General features: G+C 40.1%; 1 protein-coding gene across 4 annotated transcripts; it reads right to left on the bottom strand.

Moving 5' to 3' along the window:
• Window positions 1–17,650: 17,650 nt before the first annotated feature.
• Window positions 17,651–24,987, bottom strand: Nxt2 (nuclear transport factor 2-like export factor 2). 4 transcript variants are annotated; one of them, XM_087599832.1, is made up of 5 exons: window positions 24,754–24,987; window positions 23,684–23,774; window positions 22,669–22,755; window positions 20,413–20,557; window positions 17,651–19,694 (listed from the first exon to the last, which is right to left on the bottom strand). In XM_087599832.1, the coding sequence occupies exons 1-5, from the start codon at window positions 24,843–24,845 to the stop codon at window positions 19,513–19,515; spliced, it is 597 nt and encodes a 198-aa protein (XP_087455958.1). In that variant the 5' UTR covers window positions 24,846–24,987; the 3' UTR covers window positions 17,651–19,512. The 4 variants fall into 4 exon arrangements, with proteins under 4 accessions (XP_087455958.1, XP_087455959.1, XP_087455960.1 ...); XM_087599833.1 differs by lacking the exon at window positions 24,754–24,987 and adding an exon at window positions 24,047–24,363; XM_087599834.1 differs by lacking the exons at window positions 23,684–23,774; window positions 24,754–24,987 and adding an exon at window positions 23,346–23,498.
• Window positions 24,988–25,264: the final 277 nt, after the last annotated feature.

Raw genomic sequence — 25,264 nt, 5'->3', positions numbered from 1 at the left:
GTTAGGAAACCAGTTAGGACTTAAATTATTTTCTGTCTTCCCCACTAGGGGGCTCAAATAAATGAAATAGGCCCATTAGCCAGTGTTAGAAAGTACCATAATCAGATACATAATCAGCGGGCAGGATCTTGTGCATAGGTAGCTTTTTATCTTCCTTCACACACTTACAGGAAAACCCCAAGTGGGAAGCACTACCAGCTGTCAATAAGTGTACTAGTGTATTGGTAGGAGAGCTGTGTCAAGGATTAAGAGCACTGGATGGTCTTCCTGAGGAACTGGATTCAGTTTCAGCTACCCACATGGTAGTAACCCACAGCCATCTGTAACTCTAGTCCCAGGGGATCTGACCCTCTCCGCTGACCTCCTTGGGTCCTAGGCATTCATGTCATGCACATGCAGACAAAGCACCCAGACACGTCTTTTCACCATTTTGGCACCTGTGGAGGCCGCTGAGCTGAGGAGAGGACTTCTAAAAGGCAAGTATGTCTGGAAGGCTGTGGTGCAAGGCCATTTCTGCCGGCTACAGGCAAGGTCTCCGGAATCAAAGAGGGCAAGGCCTCTTCTTCAAATTGAAGATATTTATGCCTGGGATGAAAGTGAGTTCTACTTAGACAAGAGATGTGCTTATGTGTATAAAGCAAAACACAATACAGTGACTCCTGGAGGCAAACCAAACAAAAACAGAGTGATCTGGGGAAAAGTAACTCAGACCCATGCAAACAGTGGCATGGTTCGTGCCAAATTCCAAAGAAACCTTCCTGCAAAGGCCATTGGACACAGAGTCCATGTGTTGCTGTAACCTTCTTGCATTTGAACTAATAGCGAAGTGAAAAGCAAAACAACCCCTCACACCCATCCACAGACAGACAGACAGACAAATAAAAATAAAAAAATAGTAATACTAATGTGTGCTAGCTTTAAAAGTAGCTGTTTGGCATTTAAAAATACAACTGTCCTCCCTTTGAAGATTTGTTTTCTTTTGTGTCGTCCTGACAGATCAACACTTTTACTTCCAGTAGCTGCTTCATCAACGGGTGGGTAAACACTGTAAAGATAATCAAAATATACTCTAATTATGTACTATTCTCTATGATTACAATTAAATTTTGCAAATTAAGTGACTACCTGATACCAAAAGCAACAATAACAACAAAAAACAAACAAAACAAAAAACAACAAAAAGGGGTGCAATCTTTTGTAAACTGACCATGTTCTAATGGAAGAACACACGTCCAAGAATATCTATGGGCAGAGGTTGGAGAGATAGCTCAGTGAATAAGAGCACGGATTGCTCCTCTACTGGACCAATCTGATTAACCACCTGTGCCTCCAGTTCCAGGGGAAACCAGCCATGCACATGGCACACATATCTGCACTAATGCAAAAATACCCATACACATAAGTGATAATAAATCCAGCACTTGGAAAGCAGACACAGATGGACTTCTGCTGAATTCTGAACAGGTGAGTTTAAGGACAGTCAAGCCTGGTCTACATAGTGAGTTCCAGGACAGTCAGGGGTGTATAGCGAAACGCTGTCTCGACAAAGCAAAACAAACACCCCCCTACAGCAACAACAAAGGAATATATGGGCAACATAAATAGGATTCGAAACTTTTGCTTTCTTTTCAAGAGGATTGTCGTGTAGCCTTCCTGACATTTCCCATTCCTGTGGCTCTCATAATTTTTCTGTCCCCTCTTCTCTATGACCCTGAAACTTAGATGCAGGAGTTTTGTTGTAGATGTATCAGTTGGTCAGGGTATATTTACATAATTAGGAATATGCAACTATCTGTCTATCTATCCGTATATATGTAACAACAGTTAAAGAAAAAATTATAAATTTGTGAGAGAGTAAGGAAGGGCACATGGAAGGGATTGGAGGAAGGAAAAGGAAGGGGAATTGATGTAATTATATTTACAAATGTTATAAATAAAAATAAATAGTTGTCCAAGAAAATGTGAATATAAAGAGGACACAGTGCTGAATGGCAGGGCAAAAGAGAATGTGGAAGAGGTTGGAAAAAAGCCATGAATATGATCAAAATAACACATTGCATGAGATTATAAAAAAAACTAATGGAAAACAAAGATAAAAATTTAGCTGTGCATGGAGTGAGTGAATGTATGAGAGAGCAAGTCAGTGTTCTATGATTTCTGCTTATGTTCCTTCCCTTTTTGACTTCTTCTTTTTAAAAATAGATTTATTTTACATATATAAATGTTTTTCTTGAATGTATATATGTACACCATGTGTGTGGTTAGTACCCACAGAGGTCAGGACCACATTAAACCCCTTAGAACTGGGGTTACATGTGGGGCTGTGAATCAAAACTGGGTCCTCTGTAAGAAGTACAGGTGCTCTTAATGAACTCTGAGGCTTCTCTCCAGTCCCCCTGTTTGATTTCTTGTGCCGAATACTCCATGATGGAATGTGAACTAGAAGTGTAGGCTAAGAAACAAGCCCTTTCCTCTCTGTCTTAGTTAGGGTTTCTATTTTGTAACAAAACCAAAGCAAAAGAAACTTAGGGAGGAAAGGGTTTATTACAGTTTACAGTTCTACATCACAGTCCATCACCGAGGGAAGCTACAATAGAAACTCAATCAGAGTGGGAATCTGGAGGAAGGAACTAATACAGAGACCATGGAGGAGTGCTGCTTACAGGCTGCTCCCTATAGCTTGCTCAGTTTGCTTTCATATAGCAGCCAGGAATACAATTCCAAGGGTGGCACTGCCCACTGTGAGCATGCTCCACCCCAATCAATCATCCATCAAGAAAATGCACCACAGACTTACTACAGGTCAATCTGGTGGGACTACTTTTCAATTGAGGTTCCCTCTTCCAGAATGACTCTTAATAATTAAGGGTTTATTGGTGTGAAGAAAACCATGACCACTGCAACTCCTATTTAAAAAAAAACATTCAATTGGGCCTGTCTTGCAGTTCAGAGGTTTAGTGCATTATTGTCACAACAGGACGCGTGGCAACATGCAGACAGACATGGTACTGGGGAAGCAGCTGAGAGTTCTACATCTGGATTCGAAGGCAGCAGGAAGCGACTAAGACGTGCTTCCTCTGATAAGTTACACCTACTCCAACAAGGCCACGAGTCCTAATAGTGGCACTCCCTATTAGCCTATGGGGGCCATTTTACTTCAAACCAACACACACACACACACACACACACACACACACACACACACACACACACACACACAAAGAGAGAGAGAGACAGAGACAGAGAGAGACAGAGAGAGAGAGACAGAGACAGAGAGAGAGAGAGAGAGAAGAGAGAGAAAAGAGAGACAGAGACACACACACACAGAGAAACAGAGAGAGACATACACTTGTACAAAGACCCAGGAACTGGGGAGTGGGCTTTGTGGGTAAAAAATTCTGCAAACCAAGCATGAGAACCTAGGCTTGAATATCGAGCTCTTCTGTCGGAAAAAGAACTTCTCTCTCTCTCTCTCTCTCTCTCTCTCTCTCTCTCTCTCTCTCTCTCTCTCTCTCTCTCTTTCTCTCTCTCTGTATTCAATTGTGCCTGTAACAGTTTACTGTACAGAGTGAGGGAGTGGCGAGAAGAGAATTGCCAGGGCTTGATGGCCTCTAGTCATAGCTTCAGAGTTTTTGAGTGCTCCAATTTCAAGGTAATATGGGAGATAATGACCGAGCAGAACATCTGACATCCTTATCTGCACGTGTTCTATGTATGCACGTATAACAACCCCTATAAAATAAAAAAAAGTAAATTACATATTTCCTGCACACAGTGGCACAGCACACATATTACCATTCCAAAAAGAAAGAATGGAGTTACAGTGATGAAATGCTGAGTCAAAAGGAGATAAAAACCCAACAGGGCAAACTTCAAATCCATTATCACCATGTCAAAGGGCATAGAATGCTCCACCCTCCACCTTTGCGCACTACAACCCCTTCTCTCTCTAGGGCTGCTTGCACTCCCTGTCCTGCAGCTCTCCCTGGCAGGCACCTCCGCAGCTCTGGCATCTCCAACGTTGTGGAATCCTGACTGCACTCCAGGCTTCACTTTCATAGCTTTATGCAATGGCTTTTCAGCGTCCCCATGTAGAGACTCCCCTGTTACATGCCTAGCCACTGTACCTCTTCTTAACCACAGAGGAAGAGTGTAACAATCCCTTTTCTAGTGTATCTTTTATGACTCTAAAGCCAGAACCATGTGTCCGATGCTGCAAAGTTCAGCTTACCTTTTGGGATGGAACATGGTCCTTTTCTTGAATTACCTTTGCATAAGTTTTTGATTTGTTGTTTCATTTTCAGGATCATAAAATTCTTTAGGTCTTTTTATTTGACATGTTGCAGAAATAGCTAGGGTGGGTCTTACTCTGAGGGCATCACTTACTTTATTTCACTTTGTACCAGGGTTTTCCATGTCTCTTTCAGCACAAGACTTGGCTCCAGCATTCAATTTCCTGGCGCTCCCTTTCTTCTCAAACTGTACGTTTTGCATTTTTTTATTATTATTTTTTTTATTAAATTGAGTATTTCTTATATACATTTCAAGTGTTATTCCCTTTCCCGGTTTCCGGGCAAACATCCCCCTCCCCCATCCCCTTCCTTATGGGTGTCCCCCGCCCAACCCTCCCCCCATTGCCGCCCTCCCCCCATAGTCTAGTTCACTGGGGGTTCAGTCTTAGCAGGACCCAGGGCTTCCCCTTCCACTGGTGATCTTACTAGGATATTCATTGCTACCTATGGGGTCAGAGTCCAGGGTCAGTCCATGTATAGTATTTAGGTAGTGGCTTAGTCCCTGGAAGCTCTGGTTGCTTGACATTGTTGTACTTTTGGGGTCTCGAGCCCCTTCAAGCTCTTCCAGTTCTTTCTCTGATTCCTTCAACGGGGGTCCCTTTCTCAGTTCAGTGGTTTGCTGCTGGCATTCGCCTCTGTATTTGCTGTATTCTGGCTGTGTCTCTCAGGAGCGATCTACATCCGGCTCCTGTGGGTCTGCACTTCTTTGCTTCATCCATCTTGTCCAATTGGGTGGCTGTATATGTATGGGCCACCTGTGGGGCAGGCTCTGAATGGGTGTTCCTTCAGTCTCTGTTTTAATCTTTGCCTCTCCCTTCCCAGCCAAGGGTATTCTTTTTCCTCATTTAAAGAAGGAGTGAAGCATTCACATTTTGATCATCCGTCTTGAGTTTCGTTTGTTCTAGGGATCTAGGGTAATTCAAGCATTTGGGCTAATAGCCACTTATCAATGAGTGCATACCATGTATGTCTTTCTGTGATTGGGTTAGCTCACTCAGGATGATATTTTCCAGTTCCAACCATTTGCCTACGAATTTCATAAACTCGTTGTTTTTGATAGCTGAGTAATATTCCATTGTGTAGATGTACCACATTTTCTGTATCCATTCCTCTGTTGAAGGGCATCTGGGTTCTTTCCATTTTCTGGCTATTATAAATAAGGCTGCGATGAACATAGTGGAGCACGTGTCTGTTTTATATGTTGAGGCATCTTTTGGGTATATGCCCAAGAGAGGTATAGCTGGATCCTCAGGCAGTTCAATGTCCAATTTTCTGAGGAACCTCCAGACTGATTTCCAGAATGGTTGTACCAGTCTGCAATCCCACCAACAATGGAGGAGTGTTCCTCTTTCTCCACATCCTCGCCAGCATCTGCTGTCACCTGAGTTTTTGATCTTAGCCATTCTCACTGGTGTGAGGTGAAATCTCAGGGTTGTTTTGATTTGCATTTCCCTTATGACTAAAGATGTTGAACATTTCTTTAGGTGTTTCTCAGCCATTCGGCATTCCTCAGCTGTGAATTCTTTGTTTAGCTCTGAACCCCATTTTTTAATAGGGTTATTTGTTTCCCTGCGCTCTAACTTCTTGAGTTCTTTGTATATTTTGGATATAAGGCCTCTATCTGTTGTAGGATTGGTAAAGATCTTTTCCCAATCTGTTGGTTGCCGTTTTGTCCTAACCACCGTGTCCTTTGCCTTACAGAAGCTTTGCAGTTTTATGAGATCCCATTTGTCGATTCTTGATCTTAGAGCATAAGCCATTGGTGTTTTGTTCAGGAAATTTTTTCCAGTGCCCATGTGTTCCTGATGCTTCCCTAGTTTTTCTTCTATTAGTTTGAGTGTGTCTGGTTTGATGTGGAGGTCCTTGATCCACTTGGACTTAAGCTTTGTACAGGGTGATAAGGATGGATCGATCTGCATTCTTCTACATGTTGCCCTCCAGTTGAACCAGCACCATTTGCTGAAAATGCTATCTTTTTTCCATTGGATGGTTTTGGCTCCTTTGTCAACTTCAAGTGACCATAGGTGTGTGGGTTCATTTCTGGGCCTACAATTCTATTCCATTGGTCTATCTGTCTGTCTCTGTACCAATACCATTCAGTTTTAATCACTATTGCTCTGTAATACTGCTTGAGTTCAGGGATAGTGATTCCCCCTGAAGTCCTTTTATTGTTGAGGATAGCTTTAGCTATCCTGGGTTTTTTGTTATTCCAGATGAATTTGCAAATTGTTCTGTCTAACTCTTTGAAGAATTGGATTGGTATTTTGATGGGGATTGCATTGAATCTGTAGATTGCTTTTGGTAAAATGGCCATTTTTACTAAATTAATCCTGCCAATCCATGAGCATGGGAGATCTTTCCATCTTCTGAGGTCTTCTTCAATTTCTTTCCTCAGTGTCTTGAAGTTCTTATTGTACAGATCTTTTACTTGCTTGGTTAAAGTCACACCGAGGTACTTTATATTATTTGGGTCTACTATGAAGGGTGTCGTTTCCCTAATTTCTTTCTCGGCTTGTTTCTCTTTTGTATAGAGGAAGGCAACTGATTTATTTGAGTTAATTTTATACCCAGCCACTTTGCTGAAGTTGTTTATCAGCTTTAGTAGTTCTCTGGTGGAACTTTTGGGATCACTTAAATATACTATCATGTCATCTGCAAATAGTGATATTTTGACCTCTTCTTTTCCGATCTGTATCCCCTTGATCTCCTTTTGTTGTCTGATTGCTCTGGCTAGAACTTCAAGAACTATATTGAATAAGTAGGGAGAGAGTGGGCAGCCTTGTCTAGTCCCTGATTTTAGTGGGATTGCTTCAAGTTTCTCTCCATTTAGTTTAATGTTAGCAACTGGTTTGCTGTATATGGCTTTTACTATGTTTAGGTATGGGCCTTGAATTCCTATTCTTTCCAGGACTTTTATCATGAAGGGGTGTTGAATTTTGTCAAATGCTTTCTCAGCATCTAATGAAATGATCATGTGGTTTTGTTCTTTCAGTTTGTTTATATAATGGATCACGTTGATGGTTTTCCGTATATTAAACCATCCCTGCATGCCTGGGATGAAGCCTACTTGATCATGGTGGATGATTGTTTTGATGTGCTCTTGAATTCGGTTTGCCAGAATTTTATTGAGTATTTTTGCGTCGATATTCATAAGGGAAATTGGTCTGAAGTTCTCTTTCTTTGTTGGGTCTTGTGTGGTTTAGGTATAAGAGTAATTGTGGCTTCATAGAAGGAATTCGGGAGTGATCCATCTGTTTCAATTTTGTGGAATAGTTTGGATAATATTGGTATGAGGTCTTCTATGAAGGTTTGATAGAATTCTGCACTAAACCCGTCTGGACCTGGGCTCTTTTTGGTTGGGAGACCTTTAATGACTGCTTCTATTTCCTTAGGAGTTATGGGGTTGTTTAACTGGTTTATCTGTTCCTGATTTAACTTCGATACCTGGTATCTGTCTAGGAAATTGTCCATTTCCTGAAGATTTTCAAGTTTTGTTGAATATAGGTTTTTATAGTAAGATCTGATGATTTTTTGAATTTCCTCTGAATCTGTAGTTATGTCTCCCTTTTCATTTCTGATTTTGTTAATTTGGACGCACTCTCTGTGTCCTCTCGTTAGTCTGGCTAAGGGTTTATCTATCTTGTTGATTTTCTCAAAGAACCAACTTTTGGTTCTGTTGATTCTTTCTATGGTCCTCTTTGTTTCTACTTGGTTGATTTCAGCTCTGAGTTTGATTATTTCCTGCCTTCTACTCCTCCTGGGTGTATTTGCTTCTTTTTGTTCTAGAGCTTTTAGGTGTGCTGTCAAGCTGCTGACATATGCTCTTTCCTGTTTCTTTCTGCAGGCACTCAGCGCTATGAGTTTTCCTCTTAGCACAGCTTTCATTGTGTCCCATAAGTTTGGGTATGTTGTATCTTCATTTTCATTAAATTCTAAAAAGTTTTTAATTTCTTTCTTTATTTCTTCCTTGACCAGGTTATCATTGAGTAGAGCATTGTTCAATTTCCACGTATATGTGGGCATTCTTCCCTTATTGTTATTGAAGACCAGTTTTAGGCCGTGGTGGTCTGATAGCACGCATGGGATTATTTCTATCTTTCTGTACCTGTTGAGGCCCGTTTTTTGACCAATTATATGGTCAATTTTGGAGAAAGTACCATGAGGAGCTGAGAAGAAGGTATATCCTTTTGCTTTAGGATAGAATGTTCTATAAATATCCGTTAAGTCCATTTGGCTCATGACTTCTCTTAGTCTGTCGACATCACTGTTTAATTTCTGTTTCCATGATCTGTCCATTGATGAGAGTGGTGTGTTGAAATCTCCCACTATTATTGTGTGAGGTGCAATGTGTGTTTTGAGCTTTAGTAAGGTTTCTTTTATGTATGTAGGTGCCCTTGTATTTGGGGCATAGATATTTAGGATTGAGAGTTCATCTTGGTGGATTTTTCCTTTGATGAATATGAAGTGTCCTTCCTTATCTTTTTTGATGAGTTTTAGTTGGAAATTGATTTTATTTGATATTAGAATGGCTACTCCAGCTTGCTTCTTCTGACCATTTGCTTGGAAATTTGTTTTCCAGCCTTTCACTCTGAGGTAGTGTCTGTCTTTGTCTCTGAGGTGTGTTTCTTGTAGGCAGCAGAATGCAGGGTCCTCGTTGTGTATCCAGTTTGTTAATCTATGTCTTTTTATTGGGGAGTTGAGGCCATTGATATTGAGAGATATTAAGGAATAGTGATTATTGCTTCCTGTTATATTCATATTTGGATGTGAGGTTATGTTTGTGTGCTTTCATTCTCTTTGTTTTGTTGCCAAGATGATTAGTTTCTTGCTTCTTCTAGGGTATAGCTTGCCTCCTTATGTTGGGCTTTACCATTTATTATCCTTTGTAGTGCTGGATTTGTGGAAAGATATTGTGTAAATTTGGTTTTGTCATGGAATATCTTGGTTTCTCCATCAATGTTAATTGAGAGTTTTGCTGGATACAGTAACCTGGGCTGGCATTTGTATTCTCTTAGGGTCTGTATGACATCAGTCCAGGATCTTCTGGCCTTCATAGTTTCTGGCGAGAAGTCTGGTGTGATTCTGATAGGTCTCCCTTTATATGTTACTTGACCTTTTTCCCTTACTGCTTTTAATATTCTTTCTTTATTTAGTGCGTTTGGTGTTTTGACAATTATGTGACGGGAGGTGTTTCTTTTCTGGTCCAATCTATTTGGAGTTCTGTAGGCTTCTTGTATGTCTATGGGTATCTCTTTTTTTAGGTTAAGGAAGTTTTCTTCTATGATTTTGTTGAAGATATTTACTGGTCCTTTGAGCTGGGAGTCTTCACTCTCTTCTATACCTATTATCCTTAGGTTTGATCTTCTCATTGAGTCCTGGATTTCCTGTATGTTTTGGACCAGTAGCTTTTTCCCGCTTTACATTATCTTTGACAGTTGAGTCAATGATTTCTATGGAATCTTCTGATCCTGAGATTCTCTCTTCCATCTCTTGTATTCTGTTGGTGAAGCTTGTATCTACAGCTCCTTGTCTCTTCTTTTGGTTTTCTATATCCAGGGTTGTTTCCATGTGTTCTTTCTTGATTGCTTCTATTTCCATTTTTAATTCCTTCAACTGTTTGATTGTGTTTTCCTGGAATTCTTTCAGGGATTTTTGTGTCTCCTCTCTATGGGCTTCTACTTGTTTATTTATGTTTTCCTGGAATTCTTTCAGGTATTTTTGTGTCTCCTCTCTATGGGCTTCTACTTATTTATTTATGTTTTCCTGGAATTCTTTCATGGATTTTTGCGATTCTTTCAGGCATTTTTGCGATTCCTCTGTAGGCTTCTACTTGTTCCCTAAGGGAGTTCTTCACGTCTTTCTTGAAGTCCTCCAGCATCATGATCAAATATGATTTTGAAACTAGATCTTGCTTTTCTGGTGTGTTTGGATATTCCATGTTTGTTTTGGTGGGAGAATTGGGCTCCGATGGTGCCATGTAGTCTTGGTTTCTGTTGCTTGGGTTCCTGCGCTTGCCTCTCGCCATCAGATTATCTCTAGTGTTACTTTGTTCTGCTCTTTCTGACAGTGGCTAGACTGTCCTATAAGCCTGTGTGTCAGGAGTGCTGTAGACCTGTTTTCCTCTCTTTCAGTCAGTTATGGGGACAGAGTGTTCTGCTTTCGGGCGTGTAGTTTTTCCTCTCTACAGGTCTTCAGCTGTTCCTGTGGGCCTGTGTCTTGAGTTCACCAGGCAGCTTTCTTGCAGCACAAAAGTTGGTCTTACCTGTGGTCCCGAGGTTCAGGTTCGCTCGTGGGGTGCTGCCCAGGGGCTCTCTGCAGCGGCAGCAACCAGGAAGACCTGTGCCGCCCGTTCCGGGAGCTTCAGTGCACCAGGGTTCCAGATGGTCTTTGGCTTTTTCCTCTGGCGTCCGAGATGTGTGTGCAGGGAGCAGTCTCTTCTGGTTTCCCAGGCTTGTCTGCCTCTCTGAAGGTTTAGCTCTCCCTCCCACGGGATTTGGGTGCAGAGAACTGTTTATCCAGTCTGTTTCTTTCAGGTTCCGGCGGTGTCTCAGGCACAGGGGTCCTGCCGCTCCTGGGCCCTCCCCCACGGGAGCCCAGAGGCCTTATACAGTTGCCTCTTGGGCCAGGGATGTGGGCAGGGGTGGGCAGAGTTGGTGGTCTCTTCCGCTCTGCAGCCTCAGGAGTGCCCACCTGACCAGGCGGTTGGGTCTCTCTCTCACCGGGTCTGGGAGCAGAGAGCTGCTGCGGGCCGGGATCCGCGGGTGTGGGACTTCCGGTAAACACAGAACGTGCCCGGTTCTACAGGAATTCTGCTTCCGTGTGTCCCAAGCTCACCAGGCAGCTTTCTTGCAGCAGAAAAGTTGGTCTTACCTGTGGTCCCGGGGCTCAAGTTCGCTCGTGGGGTGCTGCCCACGGGCTCTCTGCAGCGGCAGCAACCAGGAAGACCTGTGCCGCCATTTCCCACGTTTTGCATTTTTTTGTTCCTTTTTTTTTCACTGTAGGTATGAATGGGTGATCACTAATAATCACACGACAGAGTCGATATTAAGATCTCCTCTGCCAAAGAAATTAGTTCATGACTCCTCCACTTAGCCTCAAGCAAAAACAAGAGCAAAAAGCAGCCTCACCCTTTGCTAAAACATCACAATGATCTCTACCCCAGTTACTGATTAGTGTTCCCCTCTGAAACCTCTTGAGCTATGTCTCCATAGTGCACACTGCTCTCAGCACTGTCACCCTCCACGCTTCCACTAGGGCAGCCCATTAAGTCAGAGTCAGATTTGTTTTCATTTGACATGTGTGGGTGCTTTGCCTGCATCGATCTTTTGAGTATCACATTCATGCAGTACCTGTGGAGGCCAGAAGAGGGCATCAGATCCGCCAGGAGTGCGGTTAGAGGGTTGTGTGCCACCAAGTGGGTGCTGCAGGGCAGCCAGTGCTCTCAGCAGCTAAGCTATCTCCCCAGCCCTCACTATCTGGATGTTTATTGCGCATTTAATCGCAGATATATAATGTATCCTAAAAGCCTTCATCTGACAAATACACATTTCTGCAACAATAATCTGTATATGTCTCTCTCTTTGATCGCTAGATTTAACTAGACCCCAATAGGAAATCTTTTGTGCAGAAGGACTTGACAAAAGAAAATATTACCTAGAACAGTTTGGTAATATTTTGACAAAATACTCTCAAATCCAAAAAGATTACCAGTTCCCTGATAAATGTATGGCTATGGTAATACACTTTTCTCCCCTGCCCCCCACTGTGTGTGTGTGTGTGTGTGTGTGTGTGTGTGTGTGTGTTTGTGTGTAGTTTGTATTAGCTTGTGTCTCTGACCATGTGTGCTTATGTAGAGGCCAGTGATTGTCACTGTGACACTGGTTTCCTTCCTACATGTCCCCTTTTAATATACAAATAACTGATAATACTTTTATTATTATTTCATGTGTATTGCTTTTTTTCATGCATGTATATCTATGTATCATGAGTGTGCAGTGCCCATGGTGGCCAAAAGTGGGAGTCAGATCCCTTGGAACTAGAGTTACAGACACATGTGTGCCATCATTCCGAGATTGGGAATTGAACCCAGGTCCTCTGAAAGAGCAGCCAATGTTATTATTAACTCCAGATCCTTTCTCTAGCTTTAAAAAAAATTCTTTCACAATTTCACTTGCACAAACACACACATATACATGTGATTTGGATCGAGCTTTTTCCCTATTATTCTCTCAACTGCTCGACCCTCCTACTGAACCCCTTCCTCCTATTTACATGTCTCTTTTGTTTATGACATACTGCATTTAATCGGAGTAGCCTGTGTGAGCATAGGTGGGAATTTATTTACTTGTACAAGGGTGACTTACCACTGAACTCTGCTGACGAACATAACTCCCCAATTTGAGGCAGGTTCTTTTAGTGTAAATGGAGCTCACACACTGCCGAGACTTGCTGCCCAACAAGTCCCTGGGGGTCTTAATGTCTCCACCTCCCAGCGATGGGATTACAACCCTGTGCTACTATGCTTTTTTAAATGTGGGTGCTAGGGATCCCAATTTGGATTCTCTGCATACAAAGCAAGCCCTTCGGCAACTGAGCCATGTGCGGCAGCCCCCTGGATTGTACTTTTATATAAACCATACACTACTAAGTAATTTTAAGGTAAAGATTAAAAAACTGTTATTGTAGCAAATATATTAAGGCACAGATGCACTTCCTAGTCCGTGGCTTTTTCTAGCAATAGGATCCAGTCATGAAATACAAATAACACGGTAAGACTTGGAATACCATGTGACTACTAGTTGGCCCCAGTTTACTCCCCTGTTGCTGTGTTTAACACTGACCAAAAACAGCTTGGGGGTAGAAAAGGGTTTATTTTGGCTTACAGCTCACAGGTCATCACTGAGGGAAGCCACAGCAGAAACTCAAAGAGGAGTTTAGAATGAAGCAAGATACCATGGTGGAAAGCTGCTTTTGCCATCCATGGCTTGTTCATCCTGCTTTCATATACAACCCAGGGTACCTGCCCAGAAATGAGCCACTCAGTGATCCGACTCCTCCCACATCAATCATTAATGAAGAAAGTTCCCCCATGGGGGTGTTTACAGGCAAGACATGGGCAATTCCTCACCCGAGGAAACACTCATTTGTATCAAATGATCAAAACACCAACCAGGACATAGGAGAAAAGCATTTAGCCTTAACTTCCACTAATTCCTATAAACTTAGAACTATCTGGATTCCTGGCCAATTTACTATAAGTAAAATTATTATGATTTTATATGCATGGATACTTCATCTGCTTGTATGTCAGCACCACTTGTGTGCACTGAGTGCCTGGGAGAGACAGATCCCCTGAAATTGGTGCTATAGATAGTTATGTGTCGCCATGTAGCTGCTGGGAATAAGACTCCTGTTCTCTGAAAGAGCAGCCAGTGCTCCGAACTACTGACCTATCCCTTACTTGTTTTTGGCTAGGCGAAACTCATTGTTAATATTTCATCTAAGGTACAGTTAATTACAATGTTCGCCATTGTCTTGTGTACGAATGATGATAAAAGGAGGACAGTGGCTCAACTCTGATGCATTAATTTAAGAGCCATCCAAAGTTCTGAGATGTAAACACATGAAAACCCCCTGTGTCTTTGAAAAGTTGAAATTAGCAATTGATTTTAAGAGGCATGAATTCTCTTTTTCCAAAGTGTCTGTTGACTTTTTTCAAGACATAACTCTGCTATATATCCCAAACTGGTGCCACAAATGCACATTTTCTCCCTCAGACTACCGAGTACTGGGATTTCAGTCATAACTTACTCTAACTAGTTGATAATATGCTTATTTTTAAGATGTATTTTGTGTGGGTATGAGTGCCTTCAGGCATATATGTGAACCATATGAGTGGCTGGTACCCACAGAGGTCAGAACTGGGGGGGGGTCAGATATCTTGGACCTGGAGTCACAGCCACTTGTGAGCCACAGTGTGGGTGATGGGAACTAAATCTCCATCCTCTGTAACAGTAGCAAATGTTGCTTGTGGGGATGACTTCTGAAAATGCTGTTTAAAACTTGTTTTACAAATCAAACTCTTTCTTAACCTGTAACCAACTTAGTGAGGTGCTTTAAGATCCTTTACGGCGATGTACTACTTCAGCTTATGTTCTGTATCTTCAACTTGTTCAGAATTAACTGAATTCTAAGAAAAACACTGCAATCTTACTATGCATCGAACATTCTGATGTACCAGGTTTGCTATCTTTCCTTTGTGACACATTCATGTTCTTGACACAGAACAGCGTGTATGCATAAGATGTTGTGGGTCAGACCTAAGATCATTTACTGGAAACAGTGAGGTATATATAATTGTGGTTTTACATATTTTTCTGAGTCAACAGGGCCAAATAACAATTTCCTCCCTTGCAAGCCTTCTGGAAAGGAGTAAGACAAAAGTTCATCATTCATTTTGAAATCATATTTGCCGTGCTGTTTAATAAAGAGAGGACAGCCTCTGTTTGAGAGATCAATGAGATCAGGAGAGAAATTAGATCTTCTTCTGCACAAGTCACACGTCACACTAATTGATGTATAAATAATGCCAAGAGTGGACTGGTGAGATGGATCTTCCAGAGGTCCTGAGTTCAATTCCCAGTGACCACATGGTGGCTCATGGCCATCTATGAGGGGATCTTATGCAGGTATACATGTAGCAGAACAATCATACACTGAATAAACAAACAAACACACAAATAAAATCTTTTTTTTAAAAAATGCCATAGGGTCCCTAGCCTCAGTCCAATGGTTGGCTGAGTATCTGCACCTTTCTCAGTCAGGTGCTGGTAGAGTTTCTCAGAGGACAACATGCTACACTCCTGTCTGCAATCACACCATAGCTTCAATAATAGTGTCTGGGTTTGGTGCCTGCCCATGTGATGGATACCACGATAGGCTGGTCACTGGTTGGTCATTCCTTTTGGTCTCTGCTCACAGGCAATCATTGGACTGAGGTCAAGGACCCCTTTTGAAGAGCTTGGGGAAGGACTGAAGGAATTGGAAGGGATTGTAACCCCATAGGAAGACCAACAGTCTACTAACTACTCAATTAACCTGGACCCTGGGGAGCTCCCAGAGACTACGCCACCAACCAAATAGCATACAGAGGTAGGGCCCAGACACATATGTTTCAGAGGACTGCTTTGTGAGGTCTCAGTGAGAGAGGATACACCTAATCCTGTAGACACTTGATGCCCCAGAGAAGCAGGGGATGCCTGGTGGGGGGCACCCTCTCAGAAGTGAAGTGGATGAGGGATGAGGTGAAGAAGTCTGGGAGTAGGCACTGGGAGAAGGGTAACATTTGGGGTGTAAATAAAATAATTTAAAAAATAACACCAAAAGTTAGTTTCGTTTGTATAGCACCAGCTCTTAATCACCGTGCCTTCTTGCTAGATCCTATTGACATTATTTTTAATGTAATATTAAAATTGGAGGAATAAAGGTTTCTGGAATGCCACTGCATTTCTGATTCAATGTTCAATAAATGGAATGCTTTGGCTATTTTCTCCAGGTTAAGAGTACCAATTTCTCACCCCAAACTTCACTAGTGTTTCAAACAGTTGATTCTTTGCAATGTGCGTGCTTCGTAGGAAAAGAGGGAAAGACAGACTGTATAATAGACAGGGAAAAAAGCCCAAGCTACTTATCATTGTTTGTAGCATTGTAACATGTTTTATTTTTTAAGTTAAGAAGTCTCAGTTATGATGATACCTAAACCACTCAAAGACCCAAAATAAGAAAGGGAACTTCAGACCAATTTTCCTTAAGACTATCAATGCAAAAATGCTCAGTAAAATTCACACAAACTGAATCCAAGAACACATCAAAATGATCATCCATTGTGATCAAGTAGGCTTCATCCCAGTGATGCAGGGATGGTTCAATATACAGAAATCCATCTACATAATCCACTATATAAACAAACTCAAAGAAAAAAAACATATGACCATTTCATTAGATGCTGAGAAAGCATTTGACAAAATTCAACACTTCTTCATTGTAAAAGTCTTGGAAAGATCAGGAATTCAAGGCCCATACCTAAACACAGTAAAAACAATATACAGCAAACCAGTAGCCAACATCAAACTAAATGGAGAGAAACTTGAAGCAATCTCACAAAAATCAGGGACTAGACATACTTATTCAATATAGTACTCAAAATACTAGCCAAAGCAATCAGACAATGAAAAGAGGTCAAAGGGATACAAATTGGAAAGGAAGAAGTCAAAATATCACTATTTGCAGATGATATGATAGTATACTTAAGTGACCCCCAAAGTTCTACCAGAGAACTACTACGCCTGATGAACAACTTCAGCAAAGTGGCTGGGTATAAAATTAACTCAAACAAATCAGTAGCCTTCCTCTACTCAAAGGATAAACAGGCTGAGAATGAAATTAGGGAAACGACACCCTTCATAGTAGTCACAAATAGCATAAAACACCTTGGTGTGACTCTAACCAAGCAAGTGAAAGATCTGTGTGACAAGAACTTCAAGTTCTGAAGAAAGAAATAAAAAATCTCAGAATATGGAAAGATCTCCCATGCTCAAGGATTGGTAGGATTAATATAGTAAAAATGGCCACTTTACCAAAAGCAATCACAGATTTAATGCAATCACCATCAAACATCCGACTCAATTCTTCACAGAGATAGAGCGATTCTCAAATTCTTCTGGAATGAAAAAAAATTCAGGGTAGCAAAAACTATTCTAGAAATTAAGAGAACTTCCGTGGGAATCAACACCCCTGACCTAAAGTTCTACTACAGAGCAGTAGTGACAAAAACTGCATGGTATTGGTACAGAGACAGATAGGTAGATCAGTAGAATAGAATAGAAGACCCAGAAATGAACCCACACGCCTATGGTCACTTGATCAAAGGAGCTAAAACCATCCAATGGAAAAAAAGATAGCATTTTCAATAAATGGTGCTGGTTCAACTGGAGGTCAGCATGTAGAAGAATGCAAATTGACCCATTTTTATCACCCTATACAAAGCTTAAGTTCAAGTGGATCAAGGATCTACACACAAAACCAGATACACTCAAACTAACAGAAGAAAAAGTGGGGAAGAATCTTGAACACATCAGCACATGGGAAAATTTCATGAACATGCACTCTTATAGAAGCATGGAGGAGGGAGGATGGGATAGGGGGGTTGTTGGTGGGGGAACTTGGAAAGGGGATAACATTTGAAATGTAAATTAATGAAATAATAAAACTATTTTTAAAAAAGAAGCCTTATAATGAACCAGTTCCCATTCTGGGGCCTTAAATACAAAAGCAAAAAACCTTAAGAAAGACGAGAAAACTTGTGAAAATGCATTTTTATTTTTTAAGTTATAAAAATATGAACATGTCAAAAATAGTTTAGTCCACATATGAGCAGTTCCAGCCATTTAAAGTCATACACATTACGGAATTATACAGTGTATGGATAAAGCAATTCACAATGGTTCAATTCTGTTATTGCTAATTATACACAGTTTTGAGATTGTTCTCCACCAATAGAAAGGGCAGCGATTGGACATTTTAATTGTTTCCACTAAAGATGTAGTTAATGGAAAAAATTCAAAATAAGAGCAAGCCCACTCTGAATAGTCTAGAATGCGTATGTTTTGATAAGAACTGAAATAAACCATAGTTTTAAATATCAGTTCTATCCCCTTCTACTTCATTTAAATAATACAATAATTAAAAGTGCATTTCTGGACCAAAGTAAATTACTAGTTTTAAAATTGAGTGATAATTTAATTTTGATCATACCACAGAACAAAGATAGCATGTTAGCTTAAAATATTTAAAAACTGCAAAAAATTGTAAAATTTAAAATTTAACTAAAAACTAAAAACTTTTTTTGTCTTTAGAATCTAAGACATAAAGTTAATGAGTTTGTTCCTTTGAAGTTTATCATGAAGATCTTTTCCTTGATTTGTTTTTTTTAACCATAAGCAGAAATATTTTAATATTATTTCTAATCCAGTGCCATACAGAAATAAATCATAAGATCATAGATTTAATTTTAAAAAGTAGGTAATACAGTTGACAGTGCAAACACCAGAGAAGAAAATCATTCCTGTGCGTGGCGGGTAAGACCCAGGAGGCTGTGGGCTCGAGGCCTACACGGAAGACTTTGGAGTTCGGGGTCCACACGGATTGAGCGGTAGCCTCCTTCCTACCTTTCAGACTCTGAGACGAAGTTTACTGCTGATATCTTAATCCTATGAATTCACAAACTAGGGTGGACACTGGAGATAAGTATGAAGGGGAGTAAAAGGATCTTAAAATCCAGTTTTTAGGACCATTTGGCAAGGATTCTTAGACACTTTTGGGATACAACCCTGAAACTCGGCTACACTTGCAGGAGGTAGGACACGAGTATGGCCACCTCTCTCGTTTGTTGGCTTCAGTCTTAGATTTCTGTATTTCTCATTCCATACTCTCCCATTAAGGCTTTTATTCTCACTCCCATTTATCACATAAATATATTGACTTGAAGCTTCCAAGAAAATGTTTCTCTGAGTTGCTACTGCCACTAAATGTACCCAATACCCAAGTATCCATCAAGACCATTTTTCGCCCATCTAGTTGATTACTTCATTTCAAAAGGAAACATGTCAATGTCAGAAAACAGCAGGACTATTATACACTTATATGCAATTGAAATATGACAGAACACTAGCATAAAATTAAATTGAACTGACTTCAAATATCTATACTTATATATTAAAACTTTAGTACCATTGTTCATCGTAAACAGGCATGTGCTTCATTGAGAAATTACCCTAATAACTGAAAAACCACTATTTCCTCCTACAGAGCTATCTTGTGCTATTCCATAGACAGTATTACAAAAAAGGACTCCATTTGTGCAAGAGATTGGGTTCACAGTGAGTATCTTAGTACCTAGATCATGTTTAATATTACCTTGAGAGTATCAGTAGTGGAATGTATGCATAAGGCATGTAAAAAACTATCTTTAAAGCTTTTAAGGGCAATAATCCAAACTGGCAGCTAATCTAGCAAAGGTGCTGCTAGGAATAAAAAAATATTACATACATTTAGTTTTAGCACATACACTTAAGTTTATAGTACTTTTGCAACGAAATCTATTAATTCACATTAAACTTCTCTTGCTGGAACTAATGGACCAATCGAACGGGCTTTTGCTCCTTTAAATACTAGCCCAATCTTGAAAACGGAAGCAATCACTTGCAATCTTCCACACCGTGCTGTTAGGAGTGCTCTGCGCAGTCAACAGGAAGTTCTGGTTAAAGAAGTGTTGTTTGTTTCCATCAAACTTCACCACTCCACTGGTCACGACGAGCACTGTAGTCTGGTACTGGGTAGCTTGCTCTTTAGCAATATAAGCAAGAGGAATAGGTCACATTACACATCTAAGCTTGTGCTGCAATGTTAAAAGTTTTTTTCATGAACGCTCTGTATTTTAAGAAGCATATCAAAGTCAATAGATGAATATTTTAAAAAGTATTAAGATGATTCTTTTCAGTCTAGAAAGATTTGCAGGGTTCTCTCAAGTTTCAAAAAAAAACAGAGATCATAAATCCAACATGACTATATGCTCCCTGTACATGTTAATATTTCATTAGATATCTAACATCATTCATAGTTTATCTCTAAAGCCATTCTTCAGGAACTATAAGGGGAGATATCATTATAAACAACTACTTAAGATAGTGAATTCCCCATCTAGAGGTGAACTGCATCAATCCACTGGGAATCAAATTCTATCACAAGTCATTCTTCCATAGAATACAGTTCTCTGAAATTTTAACAAACACTCAGACACATTAATCTATGATATGATATTTAATTTTTTCTGTAGCCATTCTCCTTTTAGATAACAAAAAATCACAATCTCCCAAAATTAATGGTGGTTTCTGGAGTGAAAACAAGACCCAAATCCTGACTATATAACTTGTTTTTTTGTGACACTTAACTTGTTCAAATAAGTAACCATACCCACTATTGAAGGTTACTGTTGCTTGGGGTGTAAACCTCAGTGTTTACTAACAGAAAATGAAGGAGATTCTTTGAAAGATCATGATCTTACCATGAACTGGTTGGCAATCTAACATATTGATCTGGAATTCACTGGAAGGCAACATCTCAAAAAAATTAGCAAGGGCTTCCAGCCCTGTAACAACATTTCCATTCCAGATTAGAGTGGCCTTGTCCAAATACAGCCTGACAAGTGCCTAAAAATAAAGGAAGAGTTTAAAAATAGGTATTTTAACTCACAAGCATCTTCTACAAATGCATTAAAAGATTATGGACGGTATGTAAACATTTTCATGGCACAGTCTCTACCTCTATGGTTTCTATTTCCACTTCTTTTGCCTGGTTGCTTTTGGAAAATAATGTGACCATGATGCCTACCTTGCCTTGAATAGGTATTATCCCACTCTGTAAACCTGGAAATTCGTATTTTAATATTTTCATATTAGTTTTGATGACAAAACCTTGCTTGTTTTATTCTCAAAGGTAAAGTTGGATTAAAAGGATCACATATACCTTGCACTGATAATGAACTATGATACCTGTCTTTTTTTAACTTTTGTCTTGTATTCCAGGATGGCCTCACACCTAGGATCTTGTCTGAGCCTCTAGAATTCTACAATTACAGATGTGCACCAAGAGGGGCTTGGCTATGCTGTCCCATGTGCCCCTTAACTTTACTTGACTTTACTATCTATCTATCTATCTATCTATCTATCTATCTATCTATCTATCTATCTATCTATCTATCTATCTCTGTATCTCTATATCTATCTATCTATCATCTATCTATCTATCTATCTATCTCTGTATCTCTATATCTATCTATCTATCTATCTATCTATCTATCTATCTATCTATCTATCTATGGGTCATCTATTTTTCTGGAACAGGGTGTTACTATGTAGCTCTGGCTGTCCTGGAATTAGAGGCTTGTGCCATCAAACTCAATAGGATACAGTAGTTCTGAAAGCACCAAGACAACATAAATGACAAATATTTATGACAAGGGACAATAAACATCCACTGTTTTAGATTTTCCCACCCCCAGGTCCATGTCAGCAACTGTAAAATGTTTTATCTTACTTTAAAAAGTTTTAAAAATAACAAAACAGTCCTGTACTGGTAGGAGAACAAGGCAAGGCTCATTTAATAATATGTTGGAATAATAAATACAGTTAATTATTCTTTATAATACAGTTCAGGTGGTGTTGCGAGATGGCTCAGTGGTTAAGAACTGAGGATGTGAATTCAAGTCCCAGCACTCACATGTCAGTTCACAACTATCTGTAACACCATTTCATACAGGCAGGCAAAACACAAATGCACATAAAAATCTATAAAACTAGAGTTGAGGAATATGTTACAATGAAAACAAAAAACGATATGAGACCTTGATGTATTAAAAACTCAAAGCATGTGTATTACTAGGAGTCTTACTGTGAACATCAGCTACAACTGTGAACCTTAAGCAGACATTTTCTATTAGTATAGAAAATAAAAGAAGCAAACCAGGAGACCTCCCTGCATCATCTCTTTAACTTTGTTAATTTGAGGAACTAAGAAAAGATCAACCACTTATATGTACAGGTATGTTGGACCCAGTTATATGAAATGTCTAAATTAATTCCTGAACTGGGTATATAGGAGAGTGGTAAAGTACTTGTATAGTATGTTAAGGCCCTGAATTCAATTTCCAGTACCGCATTTTTTTTTCCAATTTAAAAATAAAACGAGGGTTGGGGATTTAGCTCAGTGGTAGAGTGCTTGCCTAGCAAGCGCAAGGCCCTGGGTTCGGTCCCCAGCTTCCAAATAAATAAATAAATAAATAAATAAATAAATAAATAAATAAATAAATAAAACGAGGTTAAAAAAAGTTGGGACTTGGCTGAAGAGCATGGTAAAGGCAAACTTATGCTTCCAGAGCTGGCATCTTTACTAATACCTTATCATACCTTCTATAAGCAACTCGTCCTCTTTTCTTTTTCTATTTTTATGTAAAAAATTTTAAATTTAAGTATTTTGATCATATTCTTTCTCTCCCCCAAGTCCCACCAGATCTTCTCCCTAGACTTCCAATGTGTTTGGGTTTCAAAAATACAGCGAACCATTCCCCGAATCAAGAAAACAAAATGAAACACCAAAAACAGGAAAACCAAAACCAAAACCAAAAATCAATAACCAAAATGTAATCCAATAGAAGCAACTCTTGAAGAACTTGTGCAGCATAATTAAGTATGCAGGTTCAGATAAATGGTATTTAAACAAAAATAATATTTAAACAAAGAATTATATAGACTATAAAACTCACATGCCGTCTTTTGTCCATTGTCTCATAGTAAATATTGACAAATTCCTCAGCAGCTCTACATGCTTGATCCACATACATTTTAAAATCCTACGAGAAAATTTTCACAAAGGTAAATTATAATTCCACCAATCACCCTCAAGCACAAAATACACAAAAGAAGCTGTCAATTTATGCACACCACTCTAAAACTGCCTTTGAAAGCCACTCCTATCACATAAATTTGAATACTTTTAAGGTTAAGGCATAAATTTCAGCGTAAAAAAATGTGCTGTTAGTTTTAGGTGTATGTCTTTAAAACAATCAACTCCCATCTTCTTTTCACCCTTCACATATAAATCTGGGCTCTTTGCTTGGGATGTAAGTAAAGAAAAGCTCAGTATGACAAAGCATTCACCTATGAAAGGGCACCATAGTAATTGTAACTTGGAGATGTGCGGAGACAGAAGCCTAGGTGTGAGGTGTAGGCAATCATTGAACAGGCTAGTAAAATGCTTCATTTCAACTTATGACCAAGCTCAAAAGCTACTGAGTTAAAAAAAAAAAACCTGTCAAAATCGACATGAAGGTCTAAGGAGCCTCACTTAGACATTTTTCTTACATTATATAACTACTCACTGGTGTTTGGAAGCGAATTGCAGAAACTAAGAAATGGAACTCTGATAAAGTAATCATTTTACCTAGGCAGCTCTGTTCTTTGAATTAAAAACAACTGCCCCTCTTTTTTAAGGGATCAGGGGCTTTTTTTTTTTTAAGCGCTAACAGTAAGGACACCACAGAAAGTCACAATCCACCAAGCCCCCATCTTCCTGCTGGCTGCTACCCTCCTGTCTGCCGCTTTTTCTTGGGACCAGGGGGCGGGTGGAGGACGCGAGCCCCGCCCCAGGGGCTGGCGGGCCAGACCCTGATTCGCCACTTGCTCACGTGTCCAAGCCCGGCTCGCGCCTCCCTTCCCTTCCCTCCCCTCTGCTGCCCGAGCCCTTGCTTTTCAGCTCAGCGCGAGGTGCCCCGCACTCACCACGGCCATGGCCATCGGGGAGCTTGAAATGATCTGCTCCGGCCTTGGCACCTGAGGTGTCAGCGCTTCCTCACTCTTCTGGGTCCTTTGGCTGCGGAAGGATGAAATGTTTAGCAACAAAATGAACCGCGCCAAAGGCACAGAATATTCAACCCGCCCATTGTCCCCCGGAAGTAGCTCAGTCCGGTGTTAAAATCACCCCGATGTTCCAACTTTAAGCAGCGTTTCTCTTCAGTTCCGACTGATCCGGTCCATCCATTTTAAATTATTTGCAAACTGTTTATTTAGCATAAGAGAAACAAAAGAAACTAACCAACTTACACCACCCCCTTAAAAACCTCAGCAAAACAAAAGGTGGGGCACCTCAAAAACAACATCTTTTGCAATCTTTTATGGAAGCTTTTGCAATCTTAATATGGAAAACAAATGCATCTCAATTTCCCAGCTATCTGCCCTGGCACAATTTAAAATGTTCAATTTTGGCTGGGGGCATTTTTACTCCAGGAGGTGGGCCCAAAATTTGAAGGCCAATGAGAAACTGAAAAGACTACGTTAGTAGCCAATAGGAAAGGTGGGCAGAACTTATGGAAAGATAGCCCGGTGCACGAGGGCTGAAAACTCTGTTAAGTTGAAAGCACTTTAAAGTTCTAGAACGTCCTCCATTTTGAGCCTCAGCCACTAACGCTTCCGTTGGATGCCTAAAATTTCCCACTGTTTAAAACATAAGCATCTTACTCATTCTCTCCACCCTGGAGGGATTATACATCAAGGACCGCCCCCTAAATACTGTGGTATATGTTTCCACAGTTTATTCAAGAACACCACGACAAAAAACAGTTTAGTAGTGATCACAAGCACATTTTAAACATTTTTACTCATATTCAATTATTTATGACAACTATGAGTTAAACGTTATTTTGTTATCAGTCTATAAATAAAGCGATTAACCAGCAACTACCTAGGATTTAACTTCAAGCTATGAAACTTGTTTCACTACGCCATTGCGGTTAATTTTAAAGCGGCCACCCCCAGACTTCGAAACTTTGATTCAAAGATTTCTATAAACTTACTATCTGTAGTTGCTTTGTGGATCCTCATAGGAACTGCCAGACTTTCCATAATGTTTGTTACTATTGGACCAGTTACTACCAAACTTTTTCATATCTTTATTCTCCGTCAGCTTTCACGACCTTACTAACAGTCACAGATCACCTCTCCGACTGCGCGCGACTGCACGTGACTGAGCTTCTGTTACTTCCGCTTTGTCTGTTATGATGCTTACTTCCTGTATTCTTATAACTTCCGGAACAACTGCTCCCACGTGATGCTCTGCTGTTCTCCATATGCTAATGAATCATGATTTTGTATATTCCATTCTACCTTTCTTATGGAGACGAATTATACATATTGAATCTGACTAATAGTGAATGTTCTGCATGTTTTTCAGGTTTCTCAGGCACTCAAGTCCAAAATTTAAACTAATTTTATTCCAGTTTATTTCTCTTCTTTGTTTTCTTAGTCAGCTGTGCATGGATCTTTGGATGTTATTAATATTTGATTCTCTTATTATTTATTCTATCA

Source organism: Rattus norvegicus, chromosome X, assembly GCF_021556685.1.
Source record: "Rattus norvegicus strain SHRSP/BbbUtx chromosome X, alternate assembly SHRSP_T2T, whole genome shotgun sequence".
Classification (NCBI taxonomy): domain Eukaryota; kingdom Metazoa; phylum Chordata; class Mammalia; order Rodentia; family Muridae; genus Rattus; species Rattus norvegicus.
Note: the sequence above shows the minus strand (reverse complement) of the source record. Positions and strands in the feature narration are given on the sequence as shown.

What these genes read in the sequence shown, in the direction of transcription:
- Nxt2 (XM_087599832.1), bottom strand. Translation starts at nt 24,845, where the DNA reads ATGAAAAAGTTTGGTAGTAACTGGTCCAATAGTAACAAACATTATGGA. An exon ending in CCCCGATGGCCATGGCCGTG is followed by an intron (nt 22,756 to 23,683) that starts GTGAGTGCGGGG and finishes ATTTTCTCGTAG; the next exon opens with GATTTTAAAATGTATGTGGA. An exon ending in CAATGGACAAAAGACGGCAT is followed by an intron (nt 20,558 to 22,668) that starts GTGAGTTTTATA and finishes CTTTATTTTTAG; the next exon opens with GCACTTGTCAGGCTGTATTT.